The sequence below is a fragment of the Artemia franciscana genome, chromosome 20, assembly GCF_032884065.1.
Source record: "Artemia franciscana chromosome 20, ASM3288406v1, whole genome shotgun sequence".
Lineage (NCBI taxonomy): Eukaryota > Metazoa > Arthropoda > Branchiopoda > Anostraca > Artemiidae > Artemia > Artemia franciscana.
The window spans coordinates 15,269,480-15,290,958 of record NC_088882.1 but is presented as its reverse complement, the minus strand read 5'-3'; the positions used below and the strand labels follow the sequence as shown (position 1 = coordinate 15,290,958).

At 35.4% G+C, this 21,479-nt stretch overlaps 2 protein-coding genes across 2 annotated transcripts in view; one reads left to right on the top strand and one right to left on the bottom strand.

Annotated features, from left to right (window-relative positions):
• Positions 1-21,479, top strand: part of LOC136039791 (developmentally-regulated GTP-binding protein 1-like) — a 52,137-nt gene that overhangs the window by 16,785 nt on the left and 13,873 nt on the right. The window contains exons 4-5 of the mRNA XM_065723667.1: positions 1,331-1,570; positions 8,154-8,236. Coding sequence (XP_065579739.1) covers positions 1,331-1,570; positions 8,154-8,236 — 323 coding nt within the window. The remainder of the gene's footprint in view (positions 1-1,330; positions 1,571-8,153; positions 8,237-21,479) is intronic.
• On the bottom strand, positions 17,982-20,076 carry LOC136039795 (uncharacterized). The gene is made up of 2 exons (XM_065723673.1): positions 19,680-20,076; positions 17,982-18,376 (listed from the first exon to the last, which is right to left on the bottom strand). The coding sequence occupies exons 1-2, from the start codon at positions 20,067-20,069 to the stop codon at positions 18,020-18,022; spliced, it is 747 nt and encodes a 248-aa protein (XP_065579745.1). The 5' UTR covers positions 20,070-20,076; the 3' UTR covers positions 17,982-18,019.

The following is a 21,479-nucleotide window of genomic DNA, read 5'->3' as shown; positions in this document are numbered from 1 at the left end:
CAGTAACGATACAAAAAAAAATAATGATATTTTATTTTTAACATACCTAGATGTCAATTATAAGTTTTTGGGGTCGATTGGGGGGTGAGGGGCTGTTCAAATTAGGTCTTTGGAAGCTTTTAGTTATGTAGATTTCTTTTGATTGAAAAGGTAAACATTCAAATTGAAAAATATATATCTAGAATGTGACTAGTGGAATCACTATATAAAAAAGGTCAAAATATTTTTTTTGTAATATTTTTGAAAATTTAAGCCATCATAAACAATCTTTCCACTAGGGTATTTTTTTTTTTACCAAAATACCAGGGTAGAATAACTTTTTGAGCAAGAAATTTGTCATACCCCAAAAAAGTTCGGGAAAAAACATCAAGACCTCGGCTGAGCCACCCTCATCCCAAAAAGGAGGGAAAATGTAAAATTGAATAAAATGCGTGAAATGAAATAAAAAGACTAACTCATAAAAAACTAGCATCAGGAGGGTTTATTCCACCATGTCTTTTGGCAATATTGCTACCCATAAACACGAAAGAGCATAAGAAACTGGTGTCAAATAAAAATTCAAAGGCTGGATAATCTATTTTGTTTAGAATGACAGTATTGCATGTATATTATATAGTTTTTATATATAAATAGAATTGTATTTCTCTGTAAATGATGATTGGTTGGAATTTTTTTGTTGTCGAAAAGGGTTTTCGCTAAGAATTCAGTATGCTCAAAGTCAAGTAGGCTATCTGCCCACTTAGACTGTATTAAAGTAGGCTACATACATTATAGTAGACTATAAGCTGACAAGCTGCCTTAAGATGGGCCAGAAAAGTCATGTCTCTAGCAGTTTAAACACTTGAGCTATTTAAAGGTCAAGAAGCCTCGGTTTGGGCTCTGCTCCAAGACCATTTTAGGTTAAAATTGCCCATTAGCAGCTTTTCATCGTTTGTCAAACATAGTGGAGCCAATTGAGGAATTTAGCCCCTTGCTCCCCCGATAGGTCTTGAAAAATAACTTTTTGTTTTTTCGTTGAAAAAAAAAACTTAAAAATAGCCGGGTTGCCCATTCTCCGCTTAGTTTTTGGACAAGAAGATTGGTGACATAATTATATGAAGCGATCAGGTTTGCTTCAACCAACCAACTAGACCTTTTTTGTGAACGTGTGCCACAGGTTCAAAAAGTGAACGAGGACAGTTCCCGAAAATAAAAGATTTACAGTGTTAAAAAAAAAAAAAAATAATGCTAGATTGTGATGGGAATTTTTTTCTGATACTTGCGCCAGTCTTCACTTTTACGAGTTTTCTATATCCTTTAATTGATTTTCAATTTTTCTTTTCCTTTTTAGCTTCTCGACTTACCGGGTATTATCGAAGGTGCAAAAGATGGTAAGGGACGTGGTCGCCAAGTAATCGCTGTGGCGCGAACATGCAGTCTAATTTTCATAGTCTTGGATGTCTTGAAGCCTTTACATCACAAGAAGATTTTAGAGCGAGAACTGGAAGGCTTTGGCATTAGACTTAATAAGCAACCTCCAAATATTGGTTTTAGAAAGAAGGATAAAGGTGGTGTTAACCTAACGTGTGTTGTAAGTTTATTTTCTAATTTATATGTATACATTTCAATTCCTGTAAATTCCGAAAACTGTGATATTTTTTTCGTGTTTCCTCTGTTTTTTGTGTCTTGTGTTACCTTGATAAAAATTTATTTCAAATACCTATAAGTTCTACGGTTTCTACGTGACACGAGAGTCCGTCCAGAAAAGAGCAACAAGGATTATACTGCGAAACCGCGACATACCCTATGATCAAGCCCTCGCAAAACTGAGCTTATCAAACAGTTTGTGGCAAGGAACTGTAGTAAGGAGCGACCCGGCTCAATAAGAAACGAAACTCTAAAAAACGGAATTTTGATACTAATAGATACACCAAAAGAATCAGATTTTTATGCTGATTTTAAATATATAAGTTTCATTAAATTTAGTCTTACTCGTAAAAATTTAGGAGCCTGAGAAAATTTGCCTTGTTTTGGAAAATAGGGGGAAACACCCCCTAAAAGTTATAGGATTAACGAAAATCACACCGTCGCATTCAGCGAATCAGAGAACCCTACTGTAGAAGTTTCAAGCTCTCATCTCCAAAAATGTGGAACTTAGTATTTTTTGCCAAAAGACCGATCACGGGTGCGTGTTAATTTGTTTGTTTGTTTTTTCCCAAGGGTGATTGTATTGACCAAGTGGTCCTAGAATGTCGCGGGAGGGCTCATTCTAATGGAAATTAAAAGTTTTTCCCAAAGTCAGCGGATCAAAATTTTGAGATAGTCATTTGTTCAGCACAGTCGAAAAACAGAATAACTATGTCTTTGGGGCTGACTTACTCCCCCATCCCTGGGGGAGGGGCTGCAAGTTATAAACTTTGATCAACGCTTATATACAGTAATGGTTATTTGGAAGTGTACAGACCTTTTCAAGGGGATTTTTGGTTGGGAAGGGGGGGGGTGAGGGTAGGGTCTACGTAGGAGGATCTTCCCTTGGAGGAACTTGTCATGGGATAAGAGAAACTCTATGAAGGGGGCGCAGGATTTTTTAGCACCATTTAAAAAAAAACAATGAAAAAATTAATATGAAAAAGTTTTTTTCCACTGTAAGTAAGGACCAGCATTAAAACTTAAAACTAACAGAGATTATTACGCATATGGGGGGTTCATCTCCTCCTAAATATCTCGCTCTTTATGTTACAGTATTTTTAGTAATTTCACCTATTTTTTCTACAGCCTTTGTGATTTAGGGGTCAATCTTAAAAAATTGGGACAAATTAAAGCTTTAGTGTAAAAAGCGAGGTATTAACGAGGGGGCACACCCCTTCACATACATAATAAAAATATACGAATATAGAAGTTTGTTGCATAAGTTTTTAGCGTAAAGAGCGGGGCGTTGAGTAGGGAACAGCCCTTTTCATACACGGAGTCATTTCTGTTCGTTTTAAGTTTTAATGTCGCTCCTTTCTTTCAGTTAAAAACTTTTTTTTTATTTATCTCCACTTAAAGTCCGGGTTGGACACCTGATTCTGCAATTTGGAAAATCCGTCCTATCCAATACGATCCACCAATCACTACTACCCGAGCCAGCCCCTCCCAATAGTCGAACTCGGTTAAAAAATTAACATCTACCCCCTAAAGTACGAACTAATCGTTACGCCAACTCATTTGTGCCTTTCCTCACGTCGATTTTCAATGCTGAACCGTAGTGTGTTATTTTGTTTAAATGTAAGAATTTGTAAGAAAAAAACATAAATTTAGCTATGCTACGATAGTTTTAAATATACCGATCTATTTCTCTCTCTCCATTCTTTGGATAAAGAAAAATATCGTGAAATATTAAAGAAAGAATGTCTGAGAAACTAAATTTCAGAGAGATAAAGGGGTAAATTCAATATTACTGGTTGGGGAGGGGGCTCACTGTGTTCTTTTGCATTCACCAAGAGTCGCGACGAAAGCATGAGAGTATGCTTCTGAGATCCCTGTACATCACGCCACGACAATAAACCTCTTCACTGAGACTTAGCTTCCATCTCAGTTTCAAAGTTATGAAACAGGCTCAATGTAATAAGGCCCAAATATAATAAGGCCCAATCAATGTAATAATCAATGTAAAATCAATGTAAAATGTAATAAGGCCCAATCAATGTAATAAGGCCAAATAATAGGCTTAAAATAGCAACTGAGCTTTTTTTATTAACATATCCCAAAATATAACATATCCATAACATAACATATCCATAACATATAACATATCCCAAAATAGCAACTGAGCTTTTTTTAATTACACAAAAAAATTTTAGCATTCATTTTATATTTAGAGATTATTGAAAAGAAAATAGATCCTTAAAATTGTAAAACATTTATAAGATTGTTAAAATATATTACCAAGGCTGTGGAGTTGGAATGAAGAATAAAAAGCTAATGGGATTTTAATTTTAACATCAATGAGTAATCACGAGTTATGTTTATATAGCAGTTTTACTGCTAATGATGAACACTGTATGTTTGTTCGAAATATCCAGTTAAATAATTTTATGTCTGTTCACTGTCAATTTAAAGGTTTCATCCCTATTTTGAACTGTTTTACTTTCGTCATGGAAAGGTAGTGTGGTCTTCGAAGTTATCTACCTTAGTATATTATGATCTAAGTTGTTTATAAATGGGGGTAGTGGGCAAGCATCGTTTTTATCTATCTCAAATTCACATTGATTAAAAAGGTTTGGGAAAAAATATAATTTAAACGTCAGTCATTTGAATTCTGATTAGTAATTACCAAATACGGGTTGCCTAACTGTACTTTCGTTCCCATTAAGTGTGGCCCCTTCTGTACTTTCGGGCCCCCTTAAGTGTGGCAAAATGATAATCTATTTTGTTTGTTTATAGCTCAAAGGATTCAAAATTCTATCTATGAGAAGGGGAGGATTCACTTGTAATTTTTACTTATTTCTATTTGGAAGGACCTTTTTTTTTACTTTTCCACAAATCAATAATCATGTTAGACTGTGATTAAATTATTTTCTATTGAAAAATGAATTATAGTAATTGTCAGTAACCACCGACGCGACGTCTAGAACTGAATAGGATTTTATCTAACTATTATTGGCTATAGTGTCGGGTACATTAAAATCTCTATGGAGCTAGTTTTCAAAACAATGGTTGCTGTATATTTGATATCGGAAGCCAAGGCCCGAATTAAGCTAAATTTGATCCACGTTGATGGAGGGTTGTCCTTTAAAATGCACATGTTTTTTTGCTCGATAAATTTGGAAAATGATCGTAAGTTTGTCTCGCGCCATCCATAAGGTCTACGAATCCAACATCAATCAGGCGAAAGTAAACTAGTTAGAAACTGGGTAAGTTAGAAAAAAACAAAAAACTAGTATGTATACCCAGACCATGGAGCTCTTGATAGCATCTGATTTGAAAATGTGCCTAATTAGTAGTTTGCGAAGTAGTAGTAGTAGTAGTAGTAGTTGATTGTGTTTGCATACAGCAGAAGCTATACGATTATTTGAACAGTCGTTAAAGCACCTCAGGTGTCTTGCTTGTGCACGGTTCATCGAATACCGCTTCCCGCCGATTTTGCATTTAGAAATAAGTGGTTTGTCCATACCCTAATATCCACATCTTTTGTGGGTTTTGAGCTGTCTTTATCCTTTAGTGTGAGGGACATGCTTAAAAGAGTCCCTAAACATTTAAAAGGCGCTGTCTGAATGCAATGATTTTATCTATTATTTAAGATTATGTTTTCTATAATTTATTTGTTATTTCAGAAGGACCACAAGCCCCTAAGGTGATACGACACAGGTTGATTGTAGATAATTATGCTAAGATTACAAAAATGGATCCAAAATTTTGGATTAGTGAATCCCTAAAAATACAGACGGTTAGAAGAAAATGGGATGGATGAGGACGACCCAAAGTGCGTTGGGTGCTTTTGCGCTTGGCACTTTTGAATACCCTGTTTTGGTGCTAATAAAATATGAGCTTTTCACTTGAGTTTACGAAATTTGTGGATGTCTAACATCAAAGTTTTATATGAAACTACTACTACAGCCATGCACACATAAAACATTTTGACTGCTAAGCATAATCTAATCTTAATATAACCTAGGAAACACTGTGTGTAAATAAAAGTCATTACTGCCGCAAGCAGCTCAAATGAAAAGGCGCTTGCATCTCTCCAGAGCGATTACATTATGCAGATTCAAATCCATGTGGTTTTGCTATTGTTAGCATTTGGGACGCCCGGATATTGGAGGTTCCTACACCAAAGGTCAAGGCATTGGATGTCAGCTACCCCTCCCCAGAATGCCCTAGATATAAAGTAAAAAGCTGCAATATTTTGTAGTGCTCGGAGGAAAGAAGATGGTTCTAGAATTTCGTTTTCAACCACACTTTTACTCTTTTGCTGGTAAAATATATGACTTAGCTTTTTTGTATTCTCAGCAAAGATCTATGCAAATAAGTATCTGTTCTTTTTCCTTTCCTTCTTTTCACTAGCTTATTCACTATCTCTACATTTAAGCATTATTTAAGATACATTGTGATACATTTAAGTAGTTCATTTGTAATTGAAATATGACAGTCTTCGTAGAGACTGTAATTCATATCATTCATAGTTCATATCATTTTTCCTTGAGGAGAGAGTGCAGGGATGTTGGAAACGAATGTAGGTGTTCTTTATTGGCCGTTATTTTCATTATCGGATAGCGGCCGTTTTTTATATGTGCAACTTATCCAGAAGATGGCGCCAGATTTCTTGGAGAAGCTCCAAGGTGTTGGAGTCGAGTGCCGACACCTTGGTTAATTTACCTTGGAAATTCAGCTGATACGACCACATTTGTCGGCATACTGGACGATTTTGTCAATACATTCTTTAAATATTTCTTCCAAACTTAAAACCCTAGCTGAACCCTTGTATCCAGTGTGCCTAGCATGGATTCGTTAGTAAAAACCTGTCAGTAGTTGCTGTCAACTACTGAAAGGAGTTGTGCTATTGCATTAATAGCATGTAACTACTGCTATTAATGCTGCTGCAACCACTGTTGCTACCAGTACGAATATAACATTATTGATGCTACTCCTCTTTCTACTGCTACCACTACTACTATGATTCTAGTGCTATTAGGGATAAGATTCGTCTAGGACTAAACGGAAAGTAGGCCAACCTTAAGTTAAAAACCATATCATGTGAATGTGAAGTAAAGGTTTCACATTAATTTGTGAATGATGAAAATACTAATTCCTGAAATAGAAATTAAGCTTTCGAATAATTAATTTCAATAAATATATTGCTCTTCTGTCAATCAGATTTTTCACGTATTGGTCTTTATGTAACTAAACCGGCCTAAAATAGTTTTACTGTCGAGGCTAGAACTGTCGCCTAAATAAATCTTTTTTGCATTATTTGGAATCGACAGTGAAATATATTTGTAATAGACCAAGGAGCAACATTTTAGTATGAATATGGGTAGAAAATGCAGGTTTTAAACTTTAGGTAAGGTTTTTTTCGGAAGGAAATTTGTCGGCAAATTATATTGGTATTATATCGGTAAGTTACCAATATATCGGTATCGGATACCAAAAATCCATATTGGTCGGGCCCTAATTAGAAGCAGAAATGTATTTATATATTTTTGTTTATAATAATTTATAAAGTGAACTTAAGGGTCTTCATACTTAAATGTAGTCAAACACATGAATTATATCACTGTCTAAGTTCTTAAGGTGGCCTTGGAAAGATTTTTAAGTCGTACAGAATGATGGAAATACCTATAGAAGTATAAGTAGTTAGTACAAAACTCTGTCTTTTGTGTATAAAGGAAAATGAAAGCTGTGTATGTTTTGTTATGTTACTACGCTCATTAGTTACTTTTTTTTTACTATTTCAAATTTTTGGCGCTCGAAGGAAAACGCCGAAGCTGTGTGTTTTGGAAATAATTTGCATAATCCTTATCGATATTTTTTTAGAAAAAGATGATCATTTAATCAATATTTGAGAACATAAAAGAATTACAATTTGGTTATATGCGTTTACCCTGAAGAATAAAACAAAATAAGCTACTTAATAAAAGTATTTCTTTTGGAAAATTCAAATTTACCATATAATTATGGGAATTCAAATTTAAATATACTCTTTCTTTGTTCGGGTAGTCCACTAGAAGCTATTCTAGATTATAGAAAATGAACATAATACAACCTTTATGTTATAAAAAATTCTTTCTTTTTTCACTTTGATTTGTTTTTGATTTTTAATGGCGCTAATTGTACTTACTTAAACAAATCTTATAGTTGATGTAGGCTGCAATATTTAGTGCCTTGATACAGAAACTCAGTCAATGTGGAAAAAGTATTTTCATAGCTCCTCCATTGAGAAGAATGGAGATGGCTCCTTTTGAAATAGTTTGAGATTGGCTGTGGAGTCGGCTATAAGTTATAATCGACTCAAGACATTTCTAATATACCGACTCCGACTCCATTCAGCAAAAAATTACTACAACTGACTCCACAGCCCTTTGTTCATTGCTCAAACTTTCAGACTGCATCGCTGACACAAAAAACCTAAATATGTTGTCTAACCATTCTTGAATAGATCGTGAAATGCTTGATTCATTTTCCAAATTTTTTAGGTACCCCAAAGTGAGTTGGATATAGATATAGTAAAGTCGATTTTGTCTGAGTACAGAATACATAATGCTGATGTTTCCTTAAGGTTTGTAGCATTCTCATATTATTTTTTTCGTAAATCTAGATGGCAGTATAGTTCTCTTCCTTTCCCTCTCTTCATTTTCTTTCTATTCCGCTATAAACTTTAAAAACACTAAAAGGTTTAAAATTTAATGTGCACTTCATCTTTTTATGGTAGGAGAATAGAGATCTATAAAAGTTGCAATTTTGGTCATATAGTCCTACATGCAACCCTTCTTGTACCATCCTCCCTGTCTGTGGGTAGAATACTCTAAATCTTTCTAAATAATTTTTCTCTTCTTTTATTCTTAGGTTCTCGAACATTTGGTCGTTTGTTGAAGAAAACAAGGTCATTTGAAAGTGCCCTGAATACATCACATTAACATTATGTTTCAATTAGTACAGACCAGGTCATTTGCATTTTAGTCATTTAGTCAATTAGTCATTTGCTATAGGGCAGGGAGAGGGGACAATACCCCCTCCAGGCCATATTCCCCCCCCCCCAATCTGAAATTCGCTTTCTGCAAAATCTTGTCAAAGCTAAGATAAGCCCGCATAATTCAAGCATCCACAGAAACGGGTCAGTTTCGTTGGTATATCTTTGTCTTTATAGTATTATACGGCTCATTTTTTATTTTCACTGTCATTTTCACTTGATTCGGGAAAATTGACTCCAACTTTGCCCCCTCCCCTTAGGATTTTGATGAAATTACGCCACTGGTACAGGCTTGTATCAAGAAATTTCCCTCTCCAGACCCCATTTTGCCCCCCCCCAGAGTTGAAATTCACTTTCTGCAAAAATCTTGTCAAATCTAAGATAAGCCTGCATAAATCAAGCATCCAGAGAAATGGGTTAGTTTTCGTTAATACATCTTTGCCTTTATGGTTCAAGTTCAAGTTCATTTATTTATTAATCGCACATACATTTATGTATATGACATAGGCCCATGGGGAGACAAGCTCGAAAAACTAGGCCTAGTCAAAGAATAAAATAATAACACACTACAATACAAAGATAAACATGACGGCAAAGATACAATAACACAACAATAGTATGAAAGTAGCAGCTAGCTCAGGATCATTCAATACTGTTGAAGAAATTAAGAATGTAATATTATTAAATATAAATTAATACTGGAAGATAGCTGAGAGGCCCATAATCACCCAGAGCAACGAACCATAGAAAAACTTTGCCTTACTAAAAAGATACTTAATTAATTAAAAATAATCCTGAACTAAATGAAATTTAAGTTTCCTTTTTATTAAATGGATAGAGGAAAATTTATCAATAAGAGCCTTGTGAGCATCCCAGCACCGAGCTATTGACACAAACGGAGCGAATTTAGATCTCTCAGTATTATACTTGTCAATGTAGATATCCTTTTTTTGTCGAGTGTTATAATTATGTAAATCTTGTGATTGGGAGAACAAACTTTGATGGAGGTAATATGGCGGTAATTTCTTAATGTCATAATTGATTTTGAAAAGAATTGCTCCAAAAGCAAATTGTTGAGAGACTGGAAGTATATCTAGATAAGTATATAAAGATGCAGTAGAAGACTTATTTGGAAGTTCAATAGGTGATGGAATAAAAAGTTTAAGGATTCTTAGGGCTTTATTTTGTAAAATTTGTATTGGTTTACTATGGCTTTTAAATGTAGATAAATATACTAGAGAACAATAATTAATATTAGTCTGAATCAGAGCAAAATAAATGCTTCGTAAAGCAGAGTAGGGCAAACAAAGCTTTAACCTTCGCATTAAACCAACATACCTTGAAATCTTTAATCGTAGATTTTGAATGTGTGTTTTAAAAGATAAGCTTTCGTCAATCACAAGTCCAAGGGACTTTGTCATTTTCACCCGATATATTGATAATAGATACTTTGAAGAAGTAACTCGGGTAATACGAGGGCAGATATTTGACTTTCTGCCGTAAATTATGAAATTTGTTTTTGATACATTCAAAGCAATAAAATTTGAAGAACACCAATCAAGAACATTAGAAAATGCAGTATTCAGTTTTGTCTCCAACTCCTCGTCATTCTTTTCAGAAATTGAAACTGCCGTATCATCAGCAAAATGTGTGTTGAGACATGGGGATGTAAAAGCGCGGTGAAAATCATTTATATAAATTAAAAAAAGGAGAGGACCTAGGACAGAGCCCTGAGGTACCCCAACCTTCGAAGACTGATGTACAGGTGAAGAGAGGAAATTGCCTCCATCTAATCGTTGCTTTCTCTTATCAAGATAAGATTCAACTAGATCCAACGCCGGTCCACGCACACCACAATTATCCAATTTACTAAAAAGAATGCAATGGGATATTGTATCGAATGCTTTTTTAAAATCTAAATATATTGTTGCTGGAATTTCACCTCTATCTAAGCATTCATGAATATATTGGATGAGAGCAACGATAGCATGTTCAGTGTTGTGTCCAGACCGGAAACCAAACTGGAAATTTGTGAAGAAATTAGACGATTTAAGAAAGTCATAAAACCTCTTATAAATTGCCTTCTCAAGTATTTTAGAAAATGCTGACAAAATAGAAATAGGGCGGTAATTTGATGGATTTTCAGGAGAGTCACCTTTGTGAAGCGGAACTATCCGCACTTCTTTAAAAGCAGATGGGAAAACTCCAGTTTTAAATGAAAGATTAATTATATGCTGTAATGGTAATATTATTGCAGACAGTATTTCTTTAACAATTTTAGAACTAGACCCGTCAATTCCCGCTGAATTACCTGGATTATGAAATTTGGAATATCATAGGCACTGAAATAGCGCTGCCTAAGTAATGAGCGATGTGGGCACAACGTATTGATTATTTTTGTTTGTTTGTGTTTTTGTTTTTTTTTGTTTAGACCAGGGCACTTCGTATCGAAAGAGATGTCGTAGAAACTTCGAAAAAGGCTCAATTGATTGGAAATTGAAAGGGCTAGTGTCCTTTTTAATAGCCGTAAGTGATTGGAGGGCAGCTATCTCCCTCCGAACATTTCCCCAAAGCATATTCAATCAGAATTTTGAGATGGCCATTTTGTTCAACGTAGTTGAAAGATCCGGAAATTATGTCTTTGAGGATGACAACCCCCACAGCCCTCAAGGCAAGGGTTGTAGGTTATGCCCTGGGGGTATATTGTGTATATATGAAAAGAAAGATCGTGTAAACTTCGGAGGGGGTTCATTGGACTGGTACTCAGAAGTTATAGTGCCTTTTTTAAGATTCGAAGTGATCAGAGGGTGGATACCCCCCCCACACCTCGTATTTTCATGAAATGTATCTGACAGAAATTTTGAGATGGTCATTTTTTGTCGTAGAAACTTCGAAAAGGCTCATTCAATTGGAAATTGAAAGGGCTAGTGCCCTGTTTAATAGTCGAAACTGATTGAAGGGTAACTAACCCCCCTCCCACGCCAAACATTTGCCCTTACGCATCTAATAAAAATGTTGAGATAGCCATTTGTTTCAAATTTAATTGAAAGGTAATCGAAATCTGTGAATTGTCTTTGAGAATGAGAACCCCTACAGCCCTCGGGCCTAGGGCTGTAAGTTATGCCTTAGCGACATATAAGGTATATGTAGAAAAGGTGATCGTATAACCTTTGGAGAGGGGCACATTGTATTGGTAATCAGAAGTTCTAGTGCTCTTTTTAAAATTAAGAGTGATCGGAGGGTGGATACCCTCCCCCCTCACACCTCGTGTTTTCTCAAAATGTATCTGACTTAATTTTGAGATGACCATTTTTTGTCGTAGAAACGAAAACAGCTCATTCAATTGGAAATTGAAAGGACCATTGCCCTTTTTAATAGTCTAAAATCACTGGGGGCAACTACCCCCTCCCACGCCCACCATTCCCAAAACACATCTAATCAAAATTTTGAGATAGCCATTTTTTCAGTGTAGTTGAAAGGTTTGGGAATTATGTCTTCGACACCCCCATGCCTTCTCCTGACCAGAACATAATTTGTACTTTACTGAAAACAAAATACATTTAAAATGTTTTCACTTTGTTTTACTTGTTTAAAATGTTTTTTTCTAGATATATGAAGGGGGAAATTCTCCTCCTTGCACTTCAATTACATTGCGAGTGTCTGGTGCCCCTTTATGAGTAACAAGAGATTGGAGGGCATGCAACCCTTCTCTCAAACCCATTCATTTTCCAAACGCATCCAGTCAAACTTTTGAGATAGCCATTTTGTTCAGCATAATAGAACGGTCCAGCAACTATATGTTTAGAGATATTGGGCATGTCAACCCCCACAATTATGTAATTGGCCCATTATGCTTTAAAACTAAATGTTGCTTTAAAAATAAATCAGAAGGCATTGTGTTAAATGGCTGCCAATAAGACTTCTCAGTAATATATTGAGAACGACTGGGGGTATTAAATTGAAACTTTTGGGGATGCTACTAGTACTACTTCTGCTCTTATAATTTAAATAAATCAAAAGAGTGTAAGTGTATTTAGGTTGTCAAACAGCATAGATAGAATCTTTTGGGAATGATATTAAGTTTTATTTTTCAGGTCAACTTATAAAATTAAATTAAAAAATACTGTTTGTGTCAGGATTAAAAATTGTTGGAAAAGTTTCCCCAATGTACAAATAGCAACCCATACTATGGATTCTTATAGAAGAAAACTGGAAAGATATACAATACTTTTTTCCGTGAAAAAGACCATTTTAATAAAAAACGACTTTTTCCACAAGACAAGTTTTTCAAAGAAAAGTAAAGAGCTCCATTAAGCCAAGAATGAGCAAAAATAAAGTTAAATAATCTTTCAAGCGTAAAACTACTATAAATCACTATCAGTAAATAAATGAAATTCAAAACGAACAGAAATTACAATAGATATCCGAGTCAAACTCAAAACGAGCAAAAATTAACATGATTAGGGCTGATAATCCCTATGGCTTCTTAAGACCAGATCACAATTTGCGCTTTAATGAAAACAAAATACATTTGAAATGTTCTTACCTGTCTTACTTTCATAAATGAAAAATTATCAAACTCACAGTCCACGGTCATGTGTTTGTTTGTTTTTTCAGTAAAGCGCAAATTGTGTTCCGGTCTTGATAAGGCATAGGGGTTATCAGCCCGACTCGTGTCGGGGTTTTTTTGCTCATTTTGGTAGTTTCACGCCTGGAATACTATTTGACTTTATTTTTGGCATAATGGAGCTCTTTACTGTTTAAAAAAAAAAATTTGTCGTGAGGAAAGTTTCTTAAATTAATATAGAAGTTTAAGAAATGATTGGGAAAAACTTATATGTTTCAGGGAGAGAGGCTGAACTAGCATGACTGTAATAAATCGAAACAGGGTTGGCTTTGTAATTAACTTTTTTTTTAGTAGAAATACAATTTTATTAGAAATAGACATTTCTTAATCAATAGCACAATATAAGCGAAGCTTGTGAGGCTGGGCTAAATTCAAAGAAAATAAAGAGACAATATGGAGAATAAGAAAATATGAAGAATGAGGTCATATACCGAAATCAACAACAAAAAAAAACATAAACAATACACTACCTTGCGTGACCCCAAGACAAAAAAAAGACATAAATATTACAAATGAATAACCTGTGTAAAATTTATTTTAGTTAATCTGTTTCAAAAGCATGCCTACCGAGCAATTCCACACGTAAATCAGACTTAAACTGGCCAAGGCTACCTATTTCCTTGATATTTATGCTCAGTTTATTCCAAAGTTTTGAAGCTCTGTGTATAAGTGAAAAAGAAGACCTACTTGAAACTAATCGAGGAACCTCAGTATTACCTCGTATCCAAGTAATGTGGGGGTGAACATCAGACCTCTCACAAAATATTCCTGTAAAACAATCAGGAAGGCTACCTCTGTAATACCTATATATAAAAATCACGTAATCCAGCTGTAGGCATTATATTTGGATCTCTATACACAGACCTCAAAGACTCCTGGTTCCCAACACCACAAAAAACTCAGATAGCATTATGCTGGATCACACGGATTGAACGGACTATCGAAGGGAAAGTACCAAGCCAAATTGAAGAGCAATACAAAATGTAAGAGTGAATCAAGGGAAAATATAACAATCGTAGAACATTTGGGGAAAAAATGTGTTTTAAATTGCGCATGATACCTAAGTTACGTGACAATATTTTCGAAGCTGACTTCACATGATCTTTAAATGATAGGGTTTCATCAACATTGATTCCGAGGTATTTGGTGAATCTTGTTCGTTTAATAATTCCCCGCTCCGAAATCATTTCCGTAAACCAAGGGTAAAAAAATATTTAGAGACTACATTCCTAATACAGCCTAATACCTGGGTTTACTCACATTTAAACACAAGAAAAACCCCAAACTTGCAAGTTGTTTTCAAGTAACAGAGAATTGTTTGGCATGTATATCGTTTGAAATGGTCAGCAAGCTTCGAAGTTAGGCCTACTACCGTTTTTTTAGCTTAATGGTATTTAACAAGTGACATATAGCTATCGTAAATTCTATCGGTCTGTCCCGGTTTTGCTAATCTGAGCACTTCTAGATAAGCTAGGACGATGAAATTTGGCAAGCGTTAGAAATAGTACTTTCCCGAGTTGATCATGTGGGGGGGACGGTTATTTTGGAAAAATTAGAAATAATGAGGTATTTTTAACTTACGAACAGGTGATCGGATCTTAATGAAATTTGATATTTAGAAGAATATCGTGTCTCAGAGCTCTTAATTTAAATCCCAACCGGATCCGGTGACATTGTGAGGAGTTGGAGGAGGAAACCTGAAATCTTGGAAAATGCTTAGAGTGGAGGGATCGGTATGAAACCGTGGCAAAAATAAGCACAAGTTCTAGATACATGATTGACATAACTGGAAGGGGTCCGCTCTCTTTAGGAGAATTGGGGAGGGGTTAATTCTGAAAAATTATAAAAATGAGGTATTTTGAACTTACGAAGGAGTGATCAGATCTTAATGAAATTTCATGTTTAGAAGGACCTCATAACTCAGACCTCTTAATTTAAATCCCGACCGGATCCATTGTCATCGGGAGGAGTTAGGGGGAGGGGATAACCGGAAATATTGGTAAACACTTAGAATGGAGAGATCGGGATGAAACTTGGTGGGAAAAATAAGCACATGTCCGTTATTGACATAACTGGACCAGATCCGCTCTCTTTGGGAGAGTTATTGCGGCATAAATTTTGTTTTATGCCTCAATATGGCAGAGAATAACACTTTGCCGTGGCACAATCTCCTTTTTTTGGGGGGGAGGCACCTAATTCGAAAAAAATAGAAAAAAATGCGGCATTTTAACTTACGAATGGGTGATTGGATCTTAATAAAATTTAATATTTAGAAGAACCTCGTGTCTCAGAGCTCTTATTTTAAATCCCGAACGGATCCCGTGACATTGGGGGGAGTTGGAGGGTGAAACAGGAAATCTTGTAAAACGTTAGAGTGTAGAGATCGGGATGAAACTTGGTGGGGAAAATAAGCACATGTCCTAGATAGGCTATTGACATGACCGGACCGGGTTCACTCTCTTTAGGGGAGTTGGGGGGACTTATGAATTTAGGCACTTCCACATAAGATAGGACGATGGAAGTTGGCAGGCGTATCAGGGACCAGACTAGATTAAGTTAGAAATATTCTCTTCCTTGACTCCCTCGATTGTCAAGGGGAGAGCGAGCGAACAAGATAGCTGAGAAGAATTTTATTTGTTGATAAATCAAATGATCGTTCTTGTTAAGTATGGCTTGTGGTCTTAGGGTATGATTCTCGCTTAGGGTAAGAGTGGTCTTAGGTTCGAATCTTGGACCACCCCAATTTTTAAATGAAGAAGATCCGAAATTAGATACGTGATCAATTAAGCGATCGCTGAAAGTTGGCAGGCGTATCAGGAACCTGACCAGATTAAATTATAAATTGTCGCTTCCCCGATTTGACCATCTGGGGGGAGTGCAAGGACGGTTAATTCGGAAAAATTAGAAAAAATAAGATAATTTTAACTTACGAACAGGTTATCGGATCATAATCAAACTTGATATTAAGAAGGATCTCGTGTCTCAGAGCTCTAGTTTTAAATCCCGACCGGATCCGGTGACATTGGGGGGAGCTGGAGGGGGAAACTGGAAACCTTGGAAAATTTTTAGAGTGGAGAGATCGTAATGAAACTTAGTGGGAAGAAGCTCTTGCCTCTTCCGACCTTGTCACAAGTGCCATATGAGCTCTTGGCTCTTGTTTTGTAGTGTGATTTGAAAGTTATGAGACAAGTTTGGTTTTTGTGATTTTTTTTTTAATCACTTAGTCTCTGACACTTAACTCTTGGACTTGTGTTATATTTGACATGCCAAATCCATCTAATGTTAAAATGTTGGTTGAATATAAAATGTTTGGCTGAATAGGTAAAGAACGAAAGTTTGCGATGTGTGGCGACTCCCCTTGAATTGATGATGCCTAAACATGTTGTTAAAAAGAGCATTAATTGATGATAAAAAAAAGCTATTTCAAACTAAAATAAGAAGCATAACTAACATGGAGCTTCAAATTAAAATAAAACTTACACGTGATCCCCTCAGCATCCCCTTCTTTACTCTGAAATTTGAATTATGTCTGTCATGAATAATTGCGTTAAGACAAAAGTACTGAGATAATTGGTAGACCTTGTTTTTACTAAAGTACTCCAGATGAAATCACTTAACTACGCAGAATTGTTTTAACGGTAGGCCTAAGCTTTTTCTGTGAACAATCTTTTGTTAAAGGGGGCCGCAACCCACTATTTGATCCACATTAGGTATATTAGGCCGCTTAACCGCAATAATATATTTAGAGAAGATGAATACAGACTCTTTAAAATAAACATTACTATTAATGAAGTATTTAATAATATTTATTAATGAAGTAATGTTTTATTTGTTATTAGTTAATTACTTTAACTATGTTAATTATTCGTTAATGAAAAAATAATAATAAGAAAATACATATAATGGAAAATTAGAAACTAATAAAAATAAACTTCTTTCTCTATAGATGTAGAGTGGAATTACAGTCAAAGATTGTAAAATCAAACATTATCAAATTCTTTGTAGGAATAGCTGGTGATTAACATGCGTTTGAATACATTCTAGATATCGCGATACTGTTGCTCGCGGCTATAGCTCTGCATATTTGGGCAGCTACCAGCCTCAAACTATATTGACGAAGATTCATGTATGTAGGATGGTGGAGATCTCAGTGTCTCTTGTTGCTCGGACGGACTACTGTCTAACCCAGAGAGAGTGGGAAATTTAGCATGTGGAGATAGGGATTAAAATGCGCCACTTTCAGTGTAGGGTCTAACGACTTCGTTAAAAAGCTATAGGATTTAAAAGAAAATTAGATGTTTGATTATTAATCTACAATGCAACAGGATTGAAGCTGGAATTTCCTTATAAATGATAACTAATCAGCATTTTTGTTTTCGAGGACTATAAGTCAAAATTAACTCTGCACAAAGTAGACTTGGGGAAATTGACTGGTTAAGGGGGGTACTAACCTAATGAGACCTACTAGGGAGAGAACTCTGCTCCCATTATCCTCCCCTGAACTTCAAGGTGCCTGAAAACTCAGCTATGTAGCAGTTTTAGGTTAAATTCACCAATAGCTAGATGGTATTGGTAGTTTACCTATTTGACACTAGCGCCAGTTTCTACTCTTTTATAACCGTTTGTAATACTGCAGTTGCTTCATAAGAGAATTTTGTGTTAAAAAAAAGACAATTTTGGGTCCAAGCCAAGCTCAAGTATCTGTTATAGGATCTTTAATAAATAAATAGTTGTAAAAACAAAAATTAAATGTCAAAACACAAGTATTGGCTGCATTTCTCTCTCCGTATCATATCTGCAGTGAAGGCTTTGTAGAGATCATCAAATGGTGGTGGTGCAAACGCTCCTAGGGTCTTTATTCTCCCCTCCATTTCCTTCAACCCCGGGAATATCTTCCCCAGAAGACAAAGGAGTTTCATATGACACTGGTTATGGGACATAAACGTGCCCAAGCTTGAAGCGGCGGTTGCCACCATGGTCTCTAGGTCAAATTGGGGCATAAGTGGGTGACGAAATCTTGTGAACTCCTGGGTTTGGGACAATGCCAGTGGTGAGTTAATCTTTGAAACGCCTGTAGACTCATCACTTGCTTGTGCTCTTGCCTATGAAAAATAATGAGTATAAGCTATTTATTTTATTTGCTTGTTTTTCTGATAAACTCATCTCTTTTCTAACTAATAAAAGGGTACACTCGTATAGAAAGGAACTAGGTTGGTCAGGATCCAGGATCTTTGTTTAGAGAGTGGGCGAGGCTATAAGACAAACTTCACTTCTTAAGTGTGTTTTATATAATAGAAAAACTTCACAACCATAAAAACTTCATAATATCCAATCAACCAAAAGGAAATCTTTGAAAATTGCGGTTTCCAAGCATGAATAGGTCCAAAGGTCAAAAATTATTTTATTTTTGATGTCCCTAATACTTTAAAAAATAATGTGCACTAATTCCTGGGTTTTTATTGGGTTGTTCGCTAGCAACCTGAGGGTCTGGGTTTTATGAGCAAATGAATATTATTTGAAATTCATAAGATTGCACAAATTACTCCGATTAAAAACGTATAAACTTTCAAATCTTACGAAAGGTCAAAATAGCTGAGTCAAAAATAACTAATAAAATGTCACCTGCGCCTTTAATTTCTTACCCTACATATTGAGATGGTGTTACAAAAATTTGTCTTTTTTCTAAAATTAAGATTCGAAGCCGAAGATAATTTTAAAAAGTGTGACAACAAAATTGTTCCTTAACAAATTGTGACAACTTGACAAATGTGGCCTTTACAAAATCATAGGAAATTGGAAGAAAGAAAATGGCAATTAAACTCACTTAACTGTGTACATTCTGTTTTTTATCTGCGACAGTGTCACTGGCGCCTATCCCCATGACCGTATCTAGGGGGAGATTGCTTGCCGGGTTTGACACTCCCCCCCCCCCGATATTTTATCCGACTCGACTATTCGACAAAAATGTATTTAAGCAAATATTTATTTTTTAAGTTTTCTGTAACCCACTTCCAAACAAAAATCCTGGATATGACCTTGTCTGTGCCACATCATACTTTGGCTTGTTTAAATTGGTGGAACAGGATTTGCGAAACCTTTGCAATTAGATTATACTTCTATATTTCTGAATTTTGAGTCGTAATAATTCATTATTTGAAAAATCATGGATTCCTGCAAAAAGTTATCATTTTCATTTGTATTAAACTACTGAAAAAATGGAGAGAGAGCTGAAATAACATTTACGGGGGCTATTTGTCGTTTTTTTTTAAAAAAAAGCTCATTTTCTATGAAAGTACAAAGAAATGTAGCCCTCGTGCCCCTTCGATTGACGGCATTGAGCTCAAACATCATGTTTATTATGTTGAATTGTTAGGCTGTTCGATAATGCTAGAATTAGTCACTTACCGCGTCATTATCCATCGAGGGTCGCCCAAAGAATGTATCCATGAGATAGTCAATTTCTTGCATAGTAATTGGCTCGTCGTCCTCATGGCCTTTTTGTGCATCCCTCTCTTCCTCCTTTTTAACATTTTCACCGTGCTCCTTTGGTGCATCTGCCTTCACCACTGGTACTTCTGTTGTGGTTACAATGATAGTTTTGTTTACCGTTTGTTGTGCAGCTACTGGCTGTTGTGGTTGGTAATAATGTGTTTGAGGGACAAGAGGAGTATACGGCTGTTGGTAAAGATATCCAGTTGGGTAGTTTACAGGGGTTTGGAGTGGCATAAACACCCTCGCTGGCTGAGACATTGTAAAAGTCGCAAATAATGACAAAATAGAAGCGACACAGATCATTCTTTTAGTTCCACTGAAACTTTTCAACTGAATGGAAAACTTTCATTGTTTTAGACTATATAAGATTTTTGGTTTTTAAATTTGACCTTATTTGATAGCTATCAACTATAGTTAATTGGCAGAATTTCATCAGTGTCTAATTAACATTAATTAGTGGAACAATTTGGAATTGTAATTTTGACATGGGACTGCGAGGAACTAAATGAATATTCAGCTAATTTTTGAGAGTCAATGTGACCTGTTTTTGCAATAAAGATAATTGCCTTGCTCAGGCAATGGCTTAGGATGGTGGGGGGGGGGGGGTAGAATGTCACAATTAGGTTTTTTCTTGAATGTCCGTATGATTCTTTTGATTTTTTTAATTCTGAGCCTACCGACCTCCTTCGTTTTAAAGTAAATCCTAGTGTAAATGTTTGTTCGGTAGAAGTTTGCACTCTGTTTATAATCCCCTTCTTACCAAAATGGATACAAAGATCATTGGTGCAGCTAGAGGACGCGTATGCCCCCCTTCTTCTTCGATTGAACTCGATGTTTTCTCGCAGAGATTGATCAATCGAAGGATTTTATGCGCGCAAAATTATTATGTTCAATAACTATGAAAATGGTAATATGATTTGGTGGGGGGTCAGATTCGAAAAAAATTGGTATGAATTATAGGGAAAATATGTAATGTTAGAGATTTTTTCGGCTATACTATTGATGAGAGGTCCTTTTCAGTGTAGCAATAATTTTGTCCTAAAGAAGGGAGGGGATTGAACCAAGTAACTGAATTTTATTTCATTATTTCGAAATTAGATAAGCAATATCGATTTTACAAACTTAAACGCTTAATTTACATAGAAAACGTTTTTATTAAACGTATATATGTAAATTCTGCGTGCAATAAAACAACAAACAAATATAATTTAGGTATTACGTAAATTAGATAATATAATCACAGCTGTATATATAAGAGATAGTGGAATTTTAAAATGGTCCGTAGGAGCCTTTCTTCTAAAAGAAAATTTCTGTTACCCCCCCTCCCCCCATTTCGTTCTACGTGTGCGCAATTTTGAGTATAATGTCTTTATAATTGTTATTTATTAGGGTTTATCCGGATTTTTATATTTTAATGGCTAAGTTCAAAGAGGGGATGTGGAGGAGGAGACCCTAGAAACTTTTAAAGAATTTTGATTTTTCAAGTTTATCTTGAAGAATTTATATAACGGTTTCCGAGGAATAGTAACCCAGGAAATATTCTAGTCAGTAAATAACGGTACACTAAAGCTTCTTGAGCGTAAGAAGGCGACGAAAATACCAAAAAAATGGTGAAAACAAAAAGATAAAATGCTTAAAGAGAGAAAAAAGAAATACTGAATAAAAAACGAAATGAATATGAAAGTAAAGCCAACCTAAGCAAGAAAGGAATCA

What these genes read in the sequence shown, in the direction of transcription:
- LOC136039795 (XM_065723673.1), bottom strand. Translation starts at nt 20,069, where the DNA reads ATGATCTGTGTCGCTTCTATTTTGTCATTATTTGCGACTTTTACAATG. An exon ending in CCTCGATGGATAATGACGCG is followed by an intron (nt 18,377 to 19,679) that starts GTAAGTGACTAA and finishes TATTTTTCATAG; the next exon opens with GCAAGAGCACAAGCAAGTGA.